The sequence below is a fragment of the Aulonocara sp. 'chitande type north' Nkhata Bay genome, linkage group LG12 (assembly GCF_057382095.1).
Source record: "Aulonocara sp. 'chitande type north' Nkhata Bay isolate Kocher_YH1m ecotype deep benthic linkage group LG12, A_spYH_male_GT1.1, whole genome shotgun sequence".
NCBI classification, from domain to species: Eukaryota; Metazoa; Chordata; class Actinopteri; order Cichliformes; family Cichlidae; genus Aulonocara; species Aulonocara sp. 'chitande type north' Nkhata Bay.
In genome coordinates, this window is record NC_141355.1 from 553,184 (window position 1) to 576,471 (window position 23,288).

Below are 23,288 nucleotides of genomic sequence, written 5' to 3' on the forward strand. Positions count from 1 at the left end.
CTTTATCATCTGCAACCGAAAATAGTTGTGGATGATTACTGTACCTTTCTAATGTGACGTTGTTGTCCCTGGCTCTCTTTCTCTCTCTCCCCCTCTGGCTCTGTTCCTGTGTTACTGAGTGTAATTACTGCCCCTCCCCCCTCTGCCCAGCGTAAAGCACAAGGCTCGCTTGCTGAGTGAAGCAGAAAAAAAGTGCGAGAGAGAGGCTGAGAGAAAGAAAAAGAAAAAAAAAACCCTCGCGATAAGGAGCCGGCTCGCGTCGTTCACGTCAAAGACCCGGCTCTAAGAGCCATTTCGTTCGCGAACGACCCATCACTACTTTCATAATAACAACATGGCCGCGTTGTACAGAGGCAGACACCGGTGGAAAAGGATTAATTGTTTGCACATATTTTCAAGAAAACTGACAGGTGAGGTAAAATTATTATGTTGGGACTACATGAACAGGTATTTAAATTTGATGGTATCAACAACTGAAAGCGTTTTCCTGTCAACAGACGGAACGGAAAATGTCGCCAGCAACACTGGAAGTCCTGTTATTTAATGTTATCGGGGTCATTTCTGTAGCTTCTTTAACTCATGGTCACTTTATGCCAGTTTTAGTTTCTGTAACACTGGAAAACGCTCTTTTTCATGGTAGATACTGCGCTGATGAGTAACTGGCTAATTCCTGAGAACTCGTTGAATTTTATATTACCAAACAGGAGCTTCATCACCTAGTTGTTCAAACAATCGTTAGTTAACAGTTAGTGTCTCAATACATGATAGCACTGTCAATATAGATGCCGTAAAACGCTCTAACTACACCCTCATATGTGTTTTGGGGGAATATTTATATAACGACAGCATGTTTACTTTAAGATTAAATTCAGACACGACGTTTCAGCATAATGATAATTAATATTAATAGTTAAAGTTGTCTTGTAAAATAATTCAAGTGGAAAGGAAGGTAGACTGCTGTACCTCCCGTGGACGCTGTTTAGTCTAACACGTGACGGAAATCTTTCAACTGAGGTCAACTGAGGAATGTTTTCAAATCCAGTGTCACGGTGTACAGAAGTTCAACTTAAAAGTGTTACTGTCAATACAACAGTAACAGATCCACAACCCTACTGATAACATAATTCTTAGAAGAATCACCAGACGCCCCACAAAACGCTGCACAATCACAATACTTCACTCACTTAAAATGTGTTTGGCAAACAGCAACACGGATACTAAAACCTGCCATAAATGTTGCAATAAGTCAGTCTGCAGTCTGCGACTGAATGGCGTCAAGTTTCCATACAGCCATCTTCTGTGATAAATCATCGAAAATCACATTTCTGTTGCTGTTTGCACAGACAGAAATTCACACGTACTCAGTCTTCCTTTTCTATGGAAACATGACCAGCTGGCAGCCAGGGTTGAGTCAAGACCCCTCAAGTTGAGCTTCTGTCTGCATTTATAAATTAGACGGCAATTATTTGCAAACCTTGACACTCGCTCTGCGAGTCAGTCCAAGTCAGACTGCAGCTGTTTGCAGAAAGGTTGACTCCTATCAGGGGACCTGTGCAATCACCTTGGAATCACAAATGGTCTTGAGCGTGCAACACCCTCAAGCTGTGGCCAACAATTCACCTCAAGTTCCAGTCACTGAAAATATATGAAAAAAGTCAATACAATCAAGAGTCAGCCACCATTTTTATGAATTATTATTATTTTTGTAGATGCAAGCAAGTTGCTGTCCTTTTTGCACTTATGTGACTGAGTCATTAGCTCGTTTAGATGTTTTTTATTCAAGCCGATTGAATGTAAGTTTGCTCGGCTATTATTATCTCAGGATGGCAATGTGGGAGATGAGCCCTCTAATTTGCAGTATTTCAGTTTATTTCTTAAAATATCAATATTTGTTGTTACTATATCCCCATGTAAAATATCACAATAATATGCTGTATCAATCCCCCCAACTATCCCACCCTTCAAAATTATACTGTGTCTACTATTGATTTTATATTCTCATGCAGGGAAGAACGACTATGACCTGTTGGTTATTGGTGGGGGCTCTGGAGGTCTTGCCTGTTCCAAAGAAGGTGAGGTGTTATCCTTGTTATTCTTTAATTTTTCCAGAGGCATTTTTGAGGAACCCGCTAACAATATGATAACATTTTGCAGCGGCACAACTGGGACAGAAAGTGGCTGTGTTAGATTATGTGGAACCATCTGCCAAAGGTGAAGTACATTTTGCAGAGCATAGTTTTTCAGTTATTTCTACCAACTGAAACACTGAGATTTACAGATGAGACTGAGTGTATTTCACTTTGTCTAACAGGTACCAAGTGGGGTCTTGGTGGTACGTGCGTTAATGTGGGATGCATTCCTAAGAAGCTCATGCATCAGGCTGCTTTACTTGGGACTGCAGTCAAAGATGCTAAGAAGTATGGCTGGCAGATCCCAGACACAGTCTCCCACGACTGGTAGGTCTCACCCAAGCTTAGTTGCTCTTATGTCTCACCTGGAGATAGCACAGAATGAATAGCTCAGTGGCACCATCTAGTGATGTAAGTACAGTAAGACAGGTTTAGGTGTGTCCTCTTTTCCTCTGCAGGTTCGTACTCATTTTTAATCAATAAATTCAAACTTCCTTAAAAAAAAGACAAAATTAAGAAATTTAAAAAATGCATTAAAACTTTAGTTGGTCTGTCTTTAAAAATAATTTCTAAAGTGTTTAAAATCCCAGCAGTCTGGTCTTTCTTTTCCCTCTTTGCATTGTTTCTTGCTGCAGTGCTGTGGTTGGTTTATAGCATTACCCCTGGTGTGTTTTCCAGGCCCACCATGGCTGAGGCTGTTCACAACCACGTCAAGTCGCTAAATTGGGGCCACAGAGTTCAGCTGCAGGACAAGTGAGTGACAGCAGATCAGCTGTTATCATTATTTAACTTACTGGTTTCAGTGATGTTTCAGTTAACTCTTTTAATAAAGGGCATAGTGAGTCACTCCTCAGTCTATTTGCTTTTTTGCAGCAATAAATGTTAATATTTGAAATAATCGTGGAACTCTTAATAAAATTGCATATGTTTCATATTGTCTACAACAATTAGTGCGTAAAATAGATATGAAATGTTTTTCACGTGACACTCTTTATCCCTCCCTGTTAATTTTCCATTCTATACTTCCCATAAGATACTTATAAATATTTACACACCAGCCTAGTTCCATTTTTTCTTCTTCTTCTTCATGGCGTCATATTGCTGAAGGCTGTACATTTCTGCTACACACACCACACAGCTGAAGGATTGATCGTCAGTGACCACATGTTGATAGAGTGACTGGCTGTAGGGCAAACAGGTGTTAACCTGTGTGAATGTGCCCAAGCTTCAACCACAAAGCTTTCAATCCAGTGAGATCATTTGTTTGGACTCGAGTGTTAATGTTACTTATAGGAATTCTTTTTTTTTTTAAAATAACAATTAGCCAAAAGGGGATGTTTTTTTAACTACAGGCAAAGCAGATACAACATGCAAGTGTTTGAACAGGTTCACTTATGCTGCTTCGTGTTCTCTTCAATAAACATCATTTAATACTACGTAAAATATATATATACTGTTTACTGTTTTGCAGGAAGGTGAAATATATGAACCTTAAAGGAAGTCTGGTGGATGAGCACACAGTCAGAGGACTGAGTAAAGCAGGGAAGGAGGTGGGCTGCAATATTAACTGAAACTGGCTGTTGGTTACTGAGAATATAACGTGTGGCGTATATCCCATTTTAACAGGTTAATGTCAACAGTATTTCTTTAAGTCGTTTAATTTTCGCTGGTATATTATGAAATGTACATTTAAGTAAAAGAATGTTAGTTTCGATGTCTCGTTAAAGAGGATCTGTTATGATAATTTCCACATAAGCCTTGTTTAGGTTATACTAAACTTTGGTGCTGTACATCATCAATGGTCTAAAACAACCCTTTGTAGTGCCCTGCTTTCCTTTAATCCAGCTTTCTTCTACTTGGAAACAAAAGAGTTTACAAGCGTCTGTCCTCCCATTTAGAGCTTTAAGCCTGACTTGATCATATTAAGGAGATGCTCTATCTTTAACATCATACGCAGTCAAGAACAGAGAAAATATGTCAGAAATGGAGTGTGTACAGTGGTCTGAATTTTAGTCGTGTTTCAAATGAGCATCTAATGGTATGTATATATCCATCAGTCCATCCGTTCTCTATTGCTTATCCAATTCAGGGTCCTCGGGGGGGTGGGAGCCTATCCCAGCTACTATAAGGCGAGAGGTGGGGTGCACTCTGTATATATGATGGAAAATATGGAAGACTCACAAAGAGCGCCGCTTCCATCAACACCATAATGCTGAATACTGCAGGGACCACTTGCTTTCATTTGACATTTCCTCATGTTTTGAAGGAAATGAACAAAAGCTGTTATTTATCACTTCCCTCTCCTCTTCTATAGACCATCCTGACTGCCAAGAACATTGTGATCGCCACAGGTGGACGGCCCAAATACCCCACTAATGTAAATATGCCATAGACCTAATATGCCACACTCAAGGGAACTGTTCCCCCTTTGTTGTGTTTAACATTATCTGCAGACCTGTTGACTGATAGATTGATATTTTTGTTCATAGCTTTAACTGTTGTTGCAGATTCCTGGAGCAGCGGAGCATGGCATCACCAGTGACGACATATTCTGGTTGAAGAAGTCTCCTGGAAAAACGTGAGTGCACACGAACACACATCTCATATGTGGCCTCCATGTTGCTGCTGCTTCCAAATAACTACAGGATTGTCGTCATCGTTCTCTATACATTACGCTACAGTGAAAATAGAATCGCCAACCTTTGCAGCTCTCTCGCCGCTCTACCCACCGAGCTACCTCGCTCGCTGACATGGCACATCTCGCCTGTCACGCACTGTAATCATTCATCAGGGACATGCAGTTTGTTTTTCTCCCTTCCTGTCAGCCTGTCCTCGCCTCATGATTCAGATTAGCAGTGTGCATCCTGACCTTTAGAGAACAAGCCCTTTAATCCAGCCATTTAGTGCCTGTCACCACCTGGTTAATTGGTCTTTCCCTGACGTTTCCTCTTGGCACATCGCGCAGATGGTGACTAGTGGTTGTGGTGTACCTGGCTGCGGAGGTTGTTTGCTTTGTGATGATAGATAAGCAGAAATAATTATTCCGATAATAAAGCTCCACATAAACATAAGCATGTAGTTATTAACTGTTCATATTTACAAATGTTTTTCTTTTTAATGTCGATTTTATTGGTTTGGTTTTGTGACTGTAGCAACCTGTTGCATTGTCTTGTTAAACACCATCAAATATTTGTGTGTGAAACTGAATTATCCACTCAGGGAGACCACTTGAGCTCAGGAAGTCCTTTGATGTAAGCGAGCGTTGGTTAGTGGAGTCCTCCGACTTCTCCGCAGGCACAGTTGTGCATTAGCATTAGCCTCCTCGCAACAGGAACTTAATCACACACTGTAGCGTGAGCCGAAGGTGTTGTCTTGTTGAGGCATCAGCTGTGTAGGTGAGGTCCGGGAGGTTGTTGCTGGAGGCAGAGCTCGTGTAGAAGGGGGTTACAAAGCGAGTGATGGGTGTCTAATGGACCTTGAAGCAAACACACACACAAATGACAGATCTGGCTTCGGGGCCAGAGTCCAGCCCTACCTGGCAGCCATCAGCATGCTATCAGAGGAAAACAGTGAGCATGTGCCAACAGGACATTGATACTGGTGTGGCACAGTATTTGGGTTTTTGTAGTGGCTCTAACCTTGTTCTGTGTTGTGGACCACATGTAGCATGAAGAGGTCTTCCGTGTCTTTTTAGAGAAATGACGCAGTTGCAGAGCACAACATGTCAGAATGAAACATGAACATAGTCATGGATAGACCCACATACGATACCTGCTTCTGTACAGAGACAAAACTGTCACTTGATCATTTACGTTAGCGGTTCTCAAACTGAGAGCAAGTCTGTGGTAAAAAGCAAAATTTTCTTGAGATAGAAACCCCACCGTTTTGGTTTTAGAGAATTTTCAAATCCCCACTCTATACCTCATCACTTGTATAAGTCAAGGTCAATGGTCCTCTTTTGGGCCAGCTTATTGTCAACAGTGTAACCCTGTACTGTAACCTAAATACCAGCCCGGCCTCGCATAGCTCTGCAATAAAGTGCAATAATTGGGCCCAAAGAATGTATTTTAACATCACTTTGCAAAAGTCAAAGGCCAAAAATGTGTATAAAAACACATTTCTTTTTCACAATTCTTAATGTAAACTGTCAATTAATATTATCTACATCAGCGGTCTCCAACCTTTTTTGCGCCACGGACCGGTTTATGCCCGACAATATTTTCACGGACCGGCCTTTAAGGTGTCGCGGATAAATACAACAAAATAAAACTAGTACCGGTACCAAAGAAAAGAAGATTTATTCGTAACACACGTGAAAAGACCCAGGAAAACTGAGTAAACGATAAAAACGATAACAAAATAACGCTGAAAACTGATAAAAACCCTGAAAACCACACATTTCACACCTGAGCCTCAACTCTGCGGCCCGGTACCAAACGACTCACGGACCGGTACCGGTCCGAGGCCCAGGGGTTGGGGACCGCTGGTCTACATCCATTCATAGTTAGAATGATAACTTCCTTTATAACTTCCCCACATGGATGCATAGCTTTAGTGCTTTTGCTGTTGTACAAACACACAGTTTTATGAAACTGGCCCAAAAGTGTTAACTTGCACCCACAGTAAATACACAGTACTACATCAGCATTATTCTCATAAATACCTTTTATTTTAAATGACTTCTAATTCTGATAAAAAGTAGGAATTGCAGAAAAAACAGTTGAAGCTAAAATGCAGTGTCATTCAGTTTTTTTTCCTCAGTTTTTCAAAGTAAATGCATCAGTTGTTATGTTGAGGACTTTAATACTGAAATGCTAGTTAAAGGCAGTCATACTGTTACATTATAATCCAGCTGTAACCTTTGTCAGACTCACCAACAGCAGTAATCTAACATGAGAGAGGAGATGACATTGTGGCCAACCTGAAATACTTTCAGGACAAGTAAGCAGCTTGTAATGAAAAATATCAAACTCCTACTGTCCTTTGTAGCAATATCTGCCGACATACTCAACAAGGACACAGAAATATCCAAATGTGTATCTTATTCCTGACTTTTGACGAGCTGCCCAAGGTTAACTGGCAGCCACCGACCGCTGAAAGCACAGCTACTTCCTCAGGAAAAAGGCCTTGGTTAGAGTCCCCATCAACGCGCTACCACTGCGATCAGGAGCCAAGCCTCAAGCAATGTACATGTTTCCTGGGTGGCTCCCTGTCCAACTTGTCACTTTAAATAAGATTAAATGATTTGAATTTTTCCTTTTATTACTGGATTTTTTTGTTTCTTGTTTTTAATCATGGTGATACTCTGGCCTGTGAACCTAATGCATGTTTACTAAGCTGATGTGAATTTTACAACCTCTGGTTTCCCTCAAACGTTGCCATTATTGAAGAGGGTCAGTAGGGTTGTAAAGGTTCAAATCATCATCATCCTTTTAAAGAATGTTTTGTATTTTTAAAAGAATGTGTTGCAGCTGCACAGACCAGTCAAACGTACTGTCAAACACAATGGAGCAGAAGAAGAGTTGTGATGGGGGGTTGGGGGCTGGAACCAGGTTCTCAGTGATGAAAGTGTGGAATCAAGCTAAACCTCTTTGCCTAATCTTCTTTAAGCTACTACACAATACATGTTAAGTGCAGGTGTGCATTGCGTAGACGTGGGGAACATGGGCACTGATGCTTTCAGTGGTTAGTGATAGCACGGACAGGGGTAGGATGTGCCGCAGGCAACCAGAGCTGTCATGTGGAGCAGACGTAAGGGAGGAAGGTCTGTTTTGTGATGCTAAAAGGGGCCTCATCCATGAGGGTGATAGCCTTCACTCAGCAGGAAGATGGGTGGACTTGAGCCCTGAACATGGCACACCCCATCTGCGGGGATTAGCCTAAACGCCGGCAATTAGATCTCCTCAACGCTACAGATCTCAGCGTGATTACAAGCGTGATTCATCTGGACCACACGCGAGCACAGAGCACACATAGTTTTTACTGTCGCTGTTTTCTGCATTTTCTTCACACGTCCTCACTCGCGAGGTTATGAAGTTTTAAAATTCCCCACCTGTCTAATTCGAGGATTTAAAGTAAAAACATTTTGAGCTTTTAGCTTTGGATTGGTTTTGTTTTATTTGGCCAAAGTGAGCGGCGCAAATGATGAAATGTATCTTTATTGCATTGTTAGTTTTGCTAAGAGCTTCTCTGTATTTGTGTTTTGCAGACTTGTGGTCGGAGCCAGCTGTATCCTTTTGTCTGCCACAGAGCTGGTAAATGAAGCCATTGTGTAAGGTGTGCTGATCATCAGCTGACAAATGGTGAAGTTGTTGCCTTTCGGCATCTAATAAAATAAAACAGCTCTAGTCCTCAACCTGATGTTGCTCAGATGTAGCTCTGGAGTGTGCAGGCTTTCTCAAAGGCATCGGCTTGGACACCACAGTGATGGTTCGCAGCATCGCTCTCCGGGGTTTCGATCAGGTACTGCTCTCTGAACCAGGTTCTCTGTATTCTGGGCATTGTGATAGAAAACTTTTCCATGTTTGAATTTGGATGTTCTCTTTTGGTTCGTACAGCAAATGGCAGGTCTAGTGACAGACTACATGGAAGCCCATGGGACCAGATTCGCATGGAAATCTGTCCCAAACAGAGTAGACAAACTTTCCTCAGGAGCCCTGCAGGTCACCTGGACTGACACCCAGACAGGGAGCGAGCACAAGGACACATTTGACTCCGTGTTATGGGCAGTTGGTGAGTTTGTGTGTGTTAGAGGGACATCTTGAAGATCAATTGGAGATCTGGAGAGTTAGAAACTCATTATGTGCTTACTGACTTGACTTGATTCTGACACAAGTTAGATAAAGATTCTAGACTTGACCTCTACCTGACTGTTGTGAGCCTTGAGTTCCTTGAAAACATATTGGCCTTGATTCTGATATAGGCCTTCTTGTCCAATATCAGTGTCTGACCTCACAAATGTGCATCTGGAAGAACAGTCACAAATTCCCATATACACACTTCTAAACCTTTTGGAAAGCCTTCCCAGAAGAAGTGGCATCATATTAAACCCCATCTATTAAAAATGGGATGTCAATCAGGTTCATATGCATGTGACCGCAGACGAGTGAATATGCTCGGCAATATAGTGTAACTCCTTATTCTCTATTTTGTAGAGCTTTTACTGAGACCACATTTAATAGTCTCTCAGTGTAACCACGTATCCCTGTAATGAAACTCTGGTGTTACTGTTTTCTCACTGCCACCGGTTTCTCTGTCATCTAAAATAGAGTGCAGTGTCAGCAGATAGCACATGAATCAAGGCTGAAAACAAAGTAATAAAGACTGAGTGATGGGAATGGCCAGGGGAAGTGTTAATCACCCACTCTTGGCTCTCTGGTTGGAGGAGGGCAGGATGCACCCAGGCACAGGGTCACTACGTTCCCCTCTTTGTTCTCTATCTCTGCTCCTTCCTGCCTGTGCCAACCTTGCGGAAACCAACCTTGCATCTGTCACTGCCATCCCTACTCATAACCCTCCGCCTGCCATTACCAGCAGTCCTCCTCCTCTTCCTCCTCCTCATCTATTCATGCTGTATTCTATCGTTTCACTTCTGTTATACCAGCAGCATGAGAAACAATGGAAGGAATAACCGTCCATCAGGGCCACAATTGTGGGTTTGTTTGTGTTGCATGCTTTCAAAAGCAACACTCTGCTTCCAAAAAACTGACCAGAAAAGTTTTGAGTGTTTGCGTGAGAGAGAAGGGGGATCCCTCGGCTCAGTGCGTGTGACAGCAACGAGGATGTGCGTGACCCTGCAGCTGAGATGACGTTCTTTCTTCCCTCCCGCGACTGAATTCCCACGTCGTCCTCTCAGCGTTAGACTTATGGTGTGAATGTTTCCACTGAGCGCGCGTATCAGCAGACACTTGTGAACATGTGTGAGACATTGCTTAGCTCATGTTTCCTTCTTTGTTTAGAGCGAGAGTTCAAAGCCTTTACATTTTAGAACTCAACAAAGTGTAAAACTTAATTTACTCCCAATTCCCCGTACACAAAACATCTCTGTATTTTCGGCTTGTTTTTATCGTCTTCACATTTTTCACTATTTGCAGCAACACTGTAGTTTTAACGGGTTTCCAGAAATTGTCAAAGTTTCCTCTCTTTTGGTGCCGCTAGCTGAAACCCCTCTGAGGCCTGTATCTATATCAATGACAGCTTTTGTTCCCATACAGTAAAGTGAGAACCAGTAACAATGTAGCTTCTGCTCTTTGAAGTGTGGATGCAGGAGTTATGAGTACAAGGCCACTTCCCTTTACTGCTGCCTTACACTAGAGGCCAGGCAGAGTCCCAGGCCTCTGTGGAGTTATTAAAGGCCAGAGGGGACCAGGGGACCGTATCACCACAGTCTACCACATCCTTCTCTATGTCCATGCCTCCCTCCACCTTTCCCCCGCTCCTTCCTGACCTCATGGCCGCCGCTCCTCTGTCCAGGTGTGCCCACAGAAACACACCAGGAAACATAACATTTGCACATTTCCTGTCATGCATACAGACAGTGGGCACATTAGTCTTCTTCCTCACTGTCCTCTGCACTGCTCCAGGATGTCATTGGAAAACATTTCCTTTTTTTTTTCTTTTCTGTTTTATGAGATTTTGTTTCAGTTCAGTTTCTTTGTAAGTCTTCAGTTTAACACTGCTGACCTGCTCCACTTGTATGAGTGTAATTTGATCCGATTTGACTGAAAGTGCTGGCAACACAGTCAGCTAAGCCCACAGTTGTCATCGCATTTCAATTAAAATGTTGCTGAAGTGTGATTGTTGCCAAAAGCTACATGTGCTCACATTTGACCAGCAGCTCTCGGCCCTCTGACCGTGTTCTGAGGTTGGCAGAAAACATTTTGTTCTTACAGGAATCTGTCACGCAAATTAAAATACTCAGTGAGAAAATTGGTCATTATTAGAAAGATGTTCAGTATGGTGTTAGAGCAGAAGCTATACATACAGTATGGGCGGTCACATTATAGTGTTAGATTTGAGTTTTACACAAATAATTTCTTTCTTGTTTATAGAATAAATACATTGAGGTGCTCTGTTTTTTTTTTTTCTAGTTACTCTGTATAACCTGATGCCTCAAGAAAAATTCATCTATTTCATCTTTGTTTATATGGTTTATGTTTTTGATCAGGAAAGCATCCAATCTTATTTTAACTTGTGCAGTTACACACATAAAGACCAGATATATAAAAAGAGTCTGTACTTACTGCTCAGAGTTTATTGATAATTGTTTTTATAGGCTAATTTGGACAATTTTTCATTTTAGATTAATTGAGAAGTGCTTTTATTTGTCGGTTGCAGTTTCCCACAACTGAGATGACAGACCTTGCCGACCGTACATACAATACACAAACATCACACACAGATATTATGACACCATAACACAATGAAAAGCACAGACAAGCAACATGGGAAAATATTCCAGTGTGAAAATATTTTATAATCTAAAGTATACAGTAACTCAGTGACAGACATGTATTTATGTCGGAGAGATGAATCTTTTGAAACAGGATCTAGATCATTATCAGAAGTCTCCTTGTAAGCAGAACTATACTAAACAAGTGAGAAACAGTAAAATTTAACCTTCCTAAATATTGTCTGACACTCCACAGTATATACTGTTTTATTACCATATTTACAGGCTGGTGTAAACTACTTGTTAAACCTAACTGGTTAAGTTTTACCTGTTGACTTCTGAAGATTCTCGAGAGCTCTAATCTTCCAGCTGTGTCAGCCATATCTCGTCATGGCCTTCAGCTACAGATTTGTTAGAAAGTCTTTATAAGTTTTTATAAATCGATTCATTCCTAAATGCAAATATGAAATAGAGTTGCTATAGTAAATGCAGTTAAATTACTCATGTCACATGTGATGACACTTTTGAAATTACACATTAATAAATTAAGTCGTTAATAAAATACATTTGTATATTACAACTAGTTTGTAGTGTTTTACTTTATACTTGTAAATACTAATTGGGACCTGATGTATTCCTAATTTTAAATTAATAATACAGAAATTAAAAATTGAATTGAAAAAACCTCATTTAAACAGGAAAAAGATACAATGTCTAAGTTTTGCTACAAATCACTACAAAATATTCCAACTCAAGAATGACAAGTATTGCAGTGTTTGGGTCTCACAGGACAGGAAAATATTTAGAATTCAGTCTCTCGGGAATAAGTAATGACTGGCTAACTTCCTTGACTCCTCCTTCTCTGTGCTCTCAATCCCATTAAGCCACACATGCTGGAGAGCCCTAGACAGGTCCCTATAGCCCCCCCACCCCCCCAGTCTGAGAGGAAGGGGAAGGACGTTGTTCTTCGGCTCCAGCCAGGAAAAAGAGTCTCAGGCGTTTGTTGTTTTTGCTGTCCGATAGCATCTACATGGGCACCTCAGGACTGGGTGTTTATTATTGCTACCCATGCAGGTTGCAAAAAGCTATGCTGAGAATGGGGGAGCATGTGGTCCATGCTCCATCACCATGGAGACTTGGTGTTGACAGCATCAGTCAGCCATTCCCAGGAAGTGTCAGAAATTGCACCTTGGGATGTCCCAAGGGATCAGGGGGATGCCCATGCACAGCTGCTCATCAGCTGACCAGACTTCGAGTTTTTGCCTTATAATCACTGGTAATGGTACTGTTTAAAGATGAGATTTATCCAATAAAAGGCAATCTTAAACCTAGAGATATTAAATATACAGTGATGTAAAATGGAAAAAATATCCTATTTGAGATGCTAATACAATTATTTAATGAGTTTCTCCTAAATTTTATTAAAGATGTTCAAGGTCCTTAAAAATGTCAGTGTTTTTTGGTGTTCTCCTGCTTCTGTGCTGCCAAACTTAACTATTAAGCAAGCACATAGATTATTAGTATCTAGACTTCTCACAGAGGTCCAGTGTAACGGCTGAAATTTTGGGTATAAAAATGTAACTCAAGTTACAGGTTTTTTATATATACATATGCAGTAGTAATTTAATAATGCCCCTCTGTTGTTGTTGTTGTTGTTGTTGTTGTTTTGCTAATATTTCTTAATAACTTCAGGTAGAGCTCCTGAAACCAAAGCCCTGGGCCTAGACAAGCTTGGTGTTCAGCTCAACAAAGAGACGGGGAAAATAGTCGTAGGTCCTGATGAGTCAACCTCGGTGCCAAACATCTACGCTTTCGGTGACATCAGTGAGGTAAGCTTTGTCAACAGCAGACACTGCTTTGTTTAAAAGTGGAGAAACAGCACTATGCTACAGTGGCTGAAAGTCCACACCAATCCCAATAGACTGTATAATACTTTGCATAGTTTAAACATTTGGCCCAGAGATGCCTCAGTTCTGTGATGTTCACAAAATATTAACATGAAGTTAATGTAATTCTGTGGTGATCACATCATTGTATGTCAGCAAAGTACGAGCTGGTTGTTGTGATTGAAACGGTACAGCTATTATTTCTTATACTGGTGTTTACTGGAGAGAAGACGAGCTAAAGTTGGAACTGTCTAAGTGGATGGTCAAGAGCTTCTCTGAACTTGCAGCATTTCAAGCAAAATCTTTTCTCACAGTACAGAGAAGGTCCAGGTTTAGAACATTTAAGAATGACACCAAGTGGACTTAATAAGGGACTTACTTTTCTCTTGGTAGGTTATTACTTTTAAAACACACTTCAAACCAAAAGCACTATTAAATGCATAAGACTATATTTAAGTAATATATAAATAAAAATAAATTAGGCAACTTAATATAGAAAATAAATAATTTCTAGTTTCTTCAAAATTACAATTTGACTATAGAAACGTTTGTGTTTTTGTATTTTATATATATCCTGAGTCAGAAATGAAATTGAACATGTACTACCTTCCAACTAATACATTTTTTTTTTAAACCGCTGCAGCTAAACAATCTTTTTTTTTTTTTTTTTTTTTGCCTGTCCCGTTTGGCTCTTTTGCCATCAGAATTGTTGTCTAAAGGCAAAGAAAGATGCCCAACGGATTTACTTTACCAAATTGACCATCCCAGCCTTGCCGTAATGGTCCATTTGATTCACCTTTTATTGTTTATTTTATTTTCACTTGCTGAATACGGGACAGACTTGACTGGGGGAAAGAAGGGGAGAAAGAAAGAGGGAAAGAAAAACAGCTGAGAAGAGGGACGGGGGAGAAGGGCAAAAAACAAAAACAAAACTTCCAACTAATGCTAATATAAAAATAAAGATTTAATGTAAAAATGTTTTACAGTCATTCTCTTTTTATAAATACTTTGTAAATTTGTCCAGACTGTACACTGTGGATGTTAAAATTTTCTAGAATGGTGGATGTTTAGTAGGTAAACACTTGATTGATACTGACACAGAAAGTATGAATGCTGAAAACAAAATATTTGAACCTGCCGAGATTAAAGGAAGTAACTGCAAAAAGGCCATTTTTTTGAAATAAACCTAAAAGCCACATCACACAAGATCAGATTAGTAAAACTTTAAGAACAGCAAGAAGTCTTTTTTTGTATGACTTCAACAAGCCAGCTTATATTTAAAAGCTCTGAAATGTAAGTCTCCACTAACAGCAAGACTACAGCATTGTAAAAAAAAAAAAAAATATATATATATATATATATATATATATATATATATATATATATATTTTTTTTTTTTTTTTTATTTTAGTACTACTTGAGCATAACGAATAAAATAAAATTATTAACTTGAATCCCTTTGATGTTTTTTGCCCTTCTCTACTGCATGATCACTGCAGACAACATCATCGCAGAATGCATCTCTTTGCACCAAATAGCAATATTTTCTATGCGAAGTATAGTTTGAAAACCCTTTCTGCCATTTATTGTTTTCGTGTGGACAAAGTGGATCTCTGTGCATTACGTACGTGCCAAATATGGAACTGCAGGACCAGAGTAACCTCCAGGAAAAGAAAGCTTTTCTCACATTGTACTATAACACAAACAGTTTAATGAATTTTCTTTTACAAACTGCATATGTTTTCTATCTTGAAAGTCATAAAAAAAGACAAATAATTTGCATGATTAAAATTTTGACAGCTTCTTCTTTCATTTCATTTTTCTATATTACAGTATTGCATCTTTATTCATTCAGTTTGACCTACAAAACTGAGCTGAACTCTGATTAAGTGAAGGTGTGCAGCAAGCTGGGCTTTAACAAAACCAGCACTGGGTGTTCCAAACTGAACCAACCGTGTTAAGACTAGTTAAACCTGCAGCATCTAATGTGTTGGTTTCCCCCACCCCCCCAACCAGCTGTACTTCCTTCCTGCCTCCAAGCCTTGTTGCGCACACCGGCAGAGCTTCTTTTTGATTGACAGCTGGCTGTGATCAGTTGTGCTGCACCCTAAACTGACAGTCAGCTTTACACAGCATTTGAAAAGCTCAAGGATTGATATCCCTCCCAATTAGTCCAGCACTTTGATTTTTTTTCCTTTCCCCCTTCCATCTGAGTGCCAAGAAATGCATTATAATGATGCATGCCGTCTGGTGTTTAAACACTTACTGGAATACCAGAGAGCACGGCTGCATACATTGTAGGAGATGCTTTTGGACAACAGGATGTGTGGTGGTAATTTAACAGGTTGAAGTCATGCCTTTAGAATTGCCCTGCAGCCCTGCTGTTTCCTGCTCACTCCAGTTCTACGTCTGTCTGTGTATGTATCCGGAGCCATGCTCTTGTCTCTTTTGGCATCCTTTCAAAACAATAAATGCAAAAACACAAAAGCAGAGATTGTTTTTGTAAGTGAGTGAGACAGTGTAAAGGTGTAGCACTTGTTACTTGTGTCACTCCCTGACTCAGGATTTTTCCTCTGTGGATTTGTGCTAATGTATTAATGTTACTGGTGCAAACAGGAGATCTCTAAGATGACTTAAATTTCCAAGACACACTGCTGAAAATAACAGCTGAGACTGACCACCTGTAAACCAATAAAGACAAGAATAAAAGTCTGAGCACAGAATGTGAGGAGGACATGTAGACGAGCCCTTGAATCTGTGCTGCATTATTAACTGAATACAGAAAAATCATTGGTGTATGCATTATAAAGTTTGCATGTGAAGTTCTGCATGTCTGGCTTATAGAGTCAAGAGCCTGAAGTGGAATTGTCTGAACTCGCATGTCACTGGTATGCTGCTGTACGATGGACAAGAAAACAGCACCTCAGTAGCTGAGTGTAGATTTGCCTGTAATTATGACCGTTTCTGCTCAGTCTAAGAAATGACAGTCTGAGCAAGACTGTCAGGGTGGAGCAGAAATCTTGTTTTAGAGCTGCAGGAACTGGAGTCGTATACTGGACATCGCAAGTGTCAAATTTTGCTTGTGGGCCTTTAAAGATTTATGTTATTTTACTTTCTCAGATTGCGAGCTGGCCTGTTTAATTTGCCTGGTGTGTGTGTGTGTGTGTGTGTGTGTGTGTGTGTGTGTGTGTGTGTGTGTGTGTGTGTGAGAGAGAGAGAGAGAGAGTGTGTGTCTGTGAGTGAGTGTGTGAGAGAGAGGGGGGAGATTCATTAAGTTCAAATTTTCTTCTGCTTTAGGGGCGTCCTGAGTTGACCCCGACAGCCATTAAAGCTGGAAAGCTTCTGGCTCGCAGACTGGCCGGTCAAAGCACTGAACTCATGAACTACGACAACGTAAGACGCACAGAAATGCAAAAAAATACATACAAACGCACACACACACACACAGAGCACCTTTCTTGCTTGTTGGGCCTTTTGCATCTATACATTACGCTTCTTTTGTGTGTAATTATGATCATTTCTGCTGTTTCCGTGGTTGGAGTCTCTTATGTACTCCCCCATCCACCCCCATATGATTCATAACATAATGTGTCAGCATTTTCCAAAACATCATCATTCTTCTTCCTATGTATACTCTATCATCCATCAACAAGTCTTAATGAAGGCTTTATTATGATTGTTTGGGTTCGCATCCTACAAGAGACTAACACAAGACCAAGACTAATAAGCTGCCGTCTATTTGATGCGATGTTCACACCATATTAATCTGTTTGAAATGTGTCACTATTTGTATAATGTCGCATTCTTAGCCTTTTTTTGGGGGGGAAGATTTGACATAAAAAGCAGAGTATTGAGATTATCCGACCCAAACGATGTCCACGATAGAACGGACATTTTGATTCTTGGACTTTTTAAATTCTATGTGTTCTTATTTTGTGTGACAGGTGCCCACCACAGTGTTCACCCCTCTCGAGTACAGCTGTGTAGGTTTGTCTGAGGAAGAGGCTGAGAAAAGGCATGGAAAAGATGGAATAGAGGTAAGACTATATGCTATAAGCAGCTCATGGCAGCTGATTGGTAAAATATTTTCTGAATGGATTTGGGAGTATTTTCATATATCCACATTTAATTTTTTTTTTCATAGGTGAATAAATATCTGCAGGACTAAGCATATCTACAGTCCCTTGCTGGATGCTTATAGCTAAAACACACTAAGCACTAAGATTAAAGACATTAAATAGATTAGAGCTGAACATTCTTCTAAAACCTCACTCAGGGTGTGACTGAAGTGTGTTAACCGATAGATTACTTAAGATGTCACTGATGGTACTAAAACAACTTAAACCTTGACATAAAAGGTCATTTAATATAAGTTTCATCTGTTTAATTTAAGTGGTCTGTGAGGTGGTCTCCCCACACCATTTGTTAATGTAACAACTGCTGTGGCAACAAACTGCATCTGTGTCTATACCTTCGCTCCATTGTTGTCTTATTTTCTGGGACAATACTCGATGAATAGCTGCGTCTCACACACGCTCAAACAGAATGACACCGGCAGAGCCCAGCGGCTTGTTACTGTCAACATTCTGCATTATAAAAAAGCACAATGGCCTCTAACACCTAAGCAAACAGTGGCACACACGGGTACACAAAGCCGTATTTTATCTGTTTGTGTACGTGCAGCGTGTGCCAGATGATGGGCAAAAAGCCGCACAAGATCATTGATAAACGGTTTAGCCGCCGAGCTGGGTGCTGCTGGAGGTGAGTGACAGGTGAGCAGGAGGCCTGATTGAGGTGTGTATGGGGTGATGACAGGCAGGCTGAGATCTGAGGAGAAACTGCAGCACCGGGCCCCGACAGCTGCACGGTCCTCACGACTTGTGTCGGCACGTTCGACGGTAGAATGAAACGCGCTGATGCACATGTCTGTGAGGACTTTGAAATCCAATCAGCATCTTAAAGCAGCACTGAGAGTGCTTTTCTTTTAGGCAGACTTTAATTGTAAAACAAAGTACAGTAGAGGCTACAGACCTATGACCTGATATATTTTTTGTTCTCAATTTAAAAAAACAACAAAGTCTGTATCTAATTCTGATTAGCGTTCAGGTATTTGTTGCATTGCTGGAATTGAAAGTTTAAAGTATTTTTACCTTTTCAAAAGAAGAGATCATCATGACTCTTGCCTTTTAGACTGATTTCAAATAATTCTATATTTCTATTTCTCCTTTTTCTACGATATGTATAGATCTACCATGCTTTCTACAAGCCCCTAGAATTCACTGTTGCAGAGCGTGATGCCAGCCAGTGTTACATAAAGGTAAGGCTCGGCTGCAGACTTTTCTGTTGGTACTTTAAACCCCATATAGCAGCTGAATAACTAAAGGCTTCTTGGCTTCAGGTGGTATGTGAGCAGGGTGGCACTGGGAAGATCCTGGGTCTGCACTTCACTGGTCCAAACGCTGGAGAAGTCGCACAGGGCTTTGCTGTGGGCTTCCAGTAAGTTAATACGTCCTCAATCCTCTGATCACTCTCAGGAGCCTTTTCAACCTACAAACACTGTTTTTATCTTCCTGTGGTCCTCAGTTGATTTAACTGTTGATTTGAAAGTCTTTTTTTTAATGAGACAAAATATGAGGATACGGTGATTCCATGCCGAATGTCAGTAAAAGCAACTTGAAGGGACTACTTGTTTTTGTGTTTTAGGTGTGGGGCGACATATTCTCACCTGATACAGACAGTTGGAATCCACCCCACCTGTGCAGAGGAGGTGGTCAAGGTCCACATCACTAAGCGCTCTGGCTTGGATGCCACAGTAACTGGCTGCTGAGGTTAAGCACCTCGGTCTCTGAACACACAGTGAGCACGCAGGCTCCTCGGGGTGAAAGCAGAAAGTTAGTTAGCCTAGGTTTATCCTCCTCGTTCTCCTCCTAGCTCTCCATTTCTAGAGGGCCCGATGTTTACGCGGCTGGAACCTGTGAATCAATGTCTCTTCACAGGCTGGTGATGCAGGTTATCTTCACTGACACAGCAAGTGATAACCGCAACTGTTATCATACAATCTACACAAACGTTGTGTACATGCTCTAAAATCACCCAGCTATAGATGTGAGGTTCATGAGAGGCCCGCTACAGAGTGAGCGTCTTTTAAATAAACAGGCTCATCAATCAGGATTACGGCCCGCGGTGAGAATTTTGTTGAAACCGCACGAGAAATGTAGACTGGGTCCGAGCGTTCTTCTGAATATATATATTCTGCAAATATTGTTGTTTCTCTGGCTGTACTTCCTGTCCATTAGTCTTGTAGGTGACACATACCATACACCCCACCCGCCCCCACCGTGACACTGATGGATGGCTCCAGGGCCTTCGCCACAGCGACACCGTTCCATTTCCCATGGACACACACAAATAGTCGACGGGGCGCCTGTCAGTCAGCCAGCAACCTCCTGGGCCGGGGCACCCTTGCTTGTTTAGGGCCCAGCAGAGCCCTTTCGTTTTCCCTTCTGTGCGCTCCACCATCTACATGCATGGAAGCAGTGCAGTGGAACTACCAGTGCGTACTGTCAAAAGCTGTATGGATGCCACATCCCAGGCACGGAGAGCTCTATCTATTAATTAGAGTGCTGTGAGTGAGAGCTTTATTACAGCTGCAATACTCAGCCTCACCCAGAGGCGGCACTGTTGCACTCCAATTCTCCCCCCTTTTCTTTTTCTTTTTTTGAGAGGAGCCAAGAATGAAAGACAGGATAGTCAGTGGATAAAACATAAACCTGAATACATTCAGGCTGCACATTTAATCCCTTTAATCCCTATAAAAGATATGTGCTTTTGAATGAAGCTGGAAGGCAGACTGGCTTTATTGGAGCCAAGCTGATAAGGGTTATCTGTTGTGTATTTACATGGATGGCAGGTTAGTTCTCAAGAGTCATCACCTTTGAAGATAAGGTGAGTTGTTTATATCAATAAAGCAGTAATGGACCCCCACAGTTTGCCAAAGTGTTCAAGTTTTCAACCTGCTGCCTGCCGTAGACATCTTGGATTTATTAAGTAGATGAGGAGGGAGGAGGCCTGTCAATAAGGAGGCTTTGCTACAGAAATGGAGGTGCCTAAGAGGAGGGTGCTCAGGGTAGTTTATTTTTATTTGAAGTCTAATCTGCCCAGTCTGATTAATGATTCCGATGAGGGGAGTGACAGCGTGCCAGGAGATGGAGAGATGAAAAAGAGAGAAGGAGAGAGAGCTTCCAGGTTTATTTGGACCCGGGCTGGAGGAGAGAGAGAGAGCTTCTGCCCTGGTTAGGGAGGGATGAGGTGGGTGGTGGTGGGGATTCCTGTGTGCTCTGTTCAGGGCTGAGGTGCTGACTGAAGGACCCTGACCTCCGCTCAGCAGGAACAGCTTGACTCTATCACTTCGAGCACAGAGGGCTCATATGCTGCGGCACTGCATGGCAGGGGCCTTTGGAAAGGGAAGGGGGGGGGAGACAGAACCGTCCAAGCAGCCAACCAACACAACGCAACACCGAGCGGTGCCCGGGGTAATTGAGTCCATGTTCCTGTGCTTAACGAGCCACTTCAGAGACCCCAAGGGTGGGCCCAAGGCAGCGTGAGGGAAGTCGTTGAGGCCATCAGTGTAACTGTAATGTCTGTTTGCTTTTTACCCTCCACTTCCCTTCTGCTTTGTCTCATTTGCTCTGTTATTTTACACACAGTACGGCTGTTCACACGCACAAAAATGAAATGGTCAGTATTTTCTTTTACTAAAACTTTCTGTCCAACTTAAATCATTTCTTTTCGTTGCTGATCAGTCACTCAGGGCCAAAGTTTTGACCAGTTAGCCTCAGCTGTGCTCTGCAGGGGGTCAGGGTTCAACTTTCAGGTCAGCCAGCTAATGATGACCCGCACTAAAAGCCAAAACTGGAGAGTGCAGGTCTGATGTCACCTGGCTGCAAACGTTAGTAGCTGTAAATAGAGAAGTGTCATTTTCTGTTAAAGCTTTGTGATACATAATTTATGTGTAAAGTAATAACACATTTGGTTGCACTGTCCCTAATAAAATAATGATGCCCACTGATTTACTGCTATGTGCCTTAAATAAATGACTCATTGGTCACTGAAAGGGGGAAAGATCCACCTGAAAGCATTTTTAAAAGGATATTGGAGAATTTTGGTGAATGTTTAAGCTTAAAGAAGTCAACATTAGTGACGGTATAAATCTCAATTTCTGTAGGTCTATCTGAAAATAACCTACGTGGCTCAGTGTTAATATCAAGCAGTGTCACGAGGGACGGTTCCACTTTGACCCTGAGTTGTCTCTGCTGACAGGCACCTCTGCTATACAGCTCTGTCACTCAACCCGCTGCACCAACAATGGCAGAAATTCCACTGTGTTTGTTTGGTTAAGGACCGAGCTCTCCGAAAACCCCTGAACCTCCCCAGGATCCACAGCAGCCTCATTCACCCTAGGAATGAAGTCGGTGTCAGTCCTAACCCAGACAGTGGGAGTAAAGTTCACCCGCCGTCTCAAGAATAGTCAGCCCCATTTAACAATTGTCTCTCTTCTGCCGCTCCACAATAGAGCAAACAGGCTAAATCCACCTTGAAATGCACTTAGTAGAACATGTCAACATGCCAGGGTGCGCTCAGTCCTACGCTCCGTCTTAATCCAGCCCATTGAGCACTGACAGTTCTCTGTGAGTCAGACATTCACATTTCTTTGTCACTTCAGGTCTTGAGCTCTACCATCCAAAGCTGCTGGGAGAGCAGAACCCCTCGTACGCATGTTAAAACACACTTGCTGGGTATGTGGCCTCACAACAAGAGCAAACTCCTTGGGAGGAGGGGAATTGGATACATACCTTGTGTAAACATGAACAAAAAAAATGACGCTTGGAACAGAAAACGGCTCAAAACCTAAGCGAGGATTATCTTGAAGAAATGAATAGGGGCCAAGTATGACTGCCTCTTGTACTGCCTGTATCTGGCTCAAGAGCTGTCAGCCTTAGTTGTTGCCTGCAGGGCCCGGATGGAGTGCAAGGAGTACGATGAGGGCGGGGGGGCCTCCAAGCTCACCAAACTGGTCTCTTAGACTTTCTCCCTCTTCTGGCGTCCCAGGTTTGAGACAGTTGCTCATTGAAGTCAAGTATGAAATCTGGTGGTTGACCCGTGAAGAATGTTTAGATGAGGCTTCACTGACTTTACACAACTCCACAAAGTCATTGTCACCAGAGCAAAGACATTTAGACGTACAAGCTTGCAGTCTGACTGCTCTCCGTCAGGAATTTCAAGGTTGTCTAGTTTGCTTCGCAGATTCCACGTCTGGTTTTGTTACAAATGTTGCTTCTGAAAAAAACTTTCCTCCCTTCGTGACTACTTATTCAGCTGCACTCAGAAGAAGTAATGGGAGTCTTGTTGGTAGCCCAGCAGAGGTGAGGGCCTGTGAAATGAGCTTATCTGACCCCTGATAAGAACAGGATACCCTGAGGAATGGTCTAAATTCAATACACATGACTCTGTCTTTATCTGAGAGGATGTGGGTGTTTGAAAAGTGGCTACATGTAGCACTGCGGTTAGGTTTGGCCTATCTACACCAGTCCAATAGATGACAATTGGGCATTGGGCGACCAGCAAGGGTATGCTACAGTGTCATAATTTGTGGTTCTGAATCTCCAATGTCATTAAAAGAGCAATTACATACCACAACCTCAGCCCCTAAATCATCTGGACAGGTCTTGCCACACGGGAAGCCGTCTTATTATTTCTGGAAGCGGCACAAAGGTTTATTGAGCTCATGTTTGGTGACGGCGTACAACAAAGAGAGAGTTTGTGTGTATTCGTGCCAGACTATGGCAGTTTGGATCGTAACAGTCTGCATGCAAAAACAATCCA

At 41.8% G+C, this 23,288-nt stretch overlaps 1 protein-coding gene across 1 annotated transcript; it reads left to right on the forward strand.

Annotated features, from left to right (window-relative positions):
• The first annotated feature begins 306 nt into the window (after positions 1–306).
• On the forward strand, positions 307–21,474 carry txnrd2.2 (thioredoxin reductase 2, tandem duplicate 2). Its single transcript, XM_086313110.1, has 17 exons — positions 307–410; positions 2,007–2,072; positions 2,155–2,211; positions 2,312–2,456; positions 2,808–2,882; positions 3,601–3,679; positions 4,444–4,506; positions 4,637–4,707; positions 8,338–8,357; positions 8,500–8,591; positions 8,687–8,861; positions 13,213–13,349; positions 16,704–16,799; positions 17,351–17,443; positions 18,652–18,723; positions 18,805–18,902; positions 19,110–21,474. The coding sequence occupies exons 1-17, from the start codon at positions 335–337 to the stop codon at positions 19,237–19,239; spliced, it is 1,545 nt and encodes a 514-aa protein (XP_086169236.1). The 5' UTR covers positions 307–334; the 3' UTR covers positions 19,240–21,474.
• Positions 21,475–23,288: the final 1,814 nt, after the last annotated feature.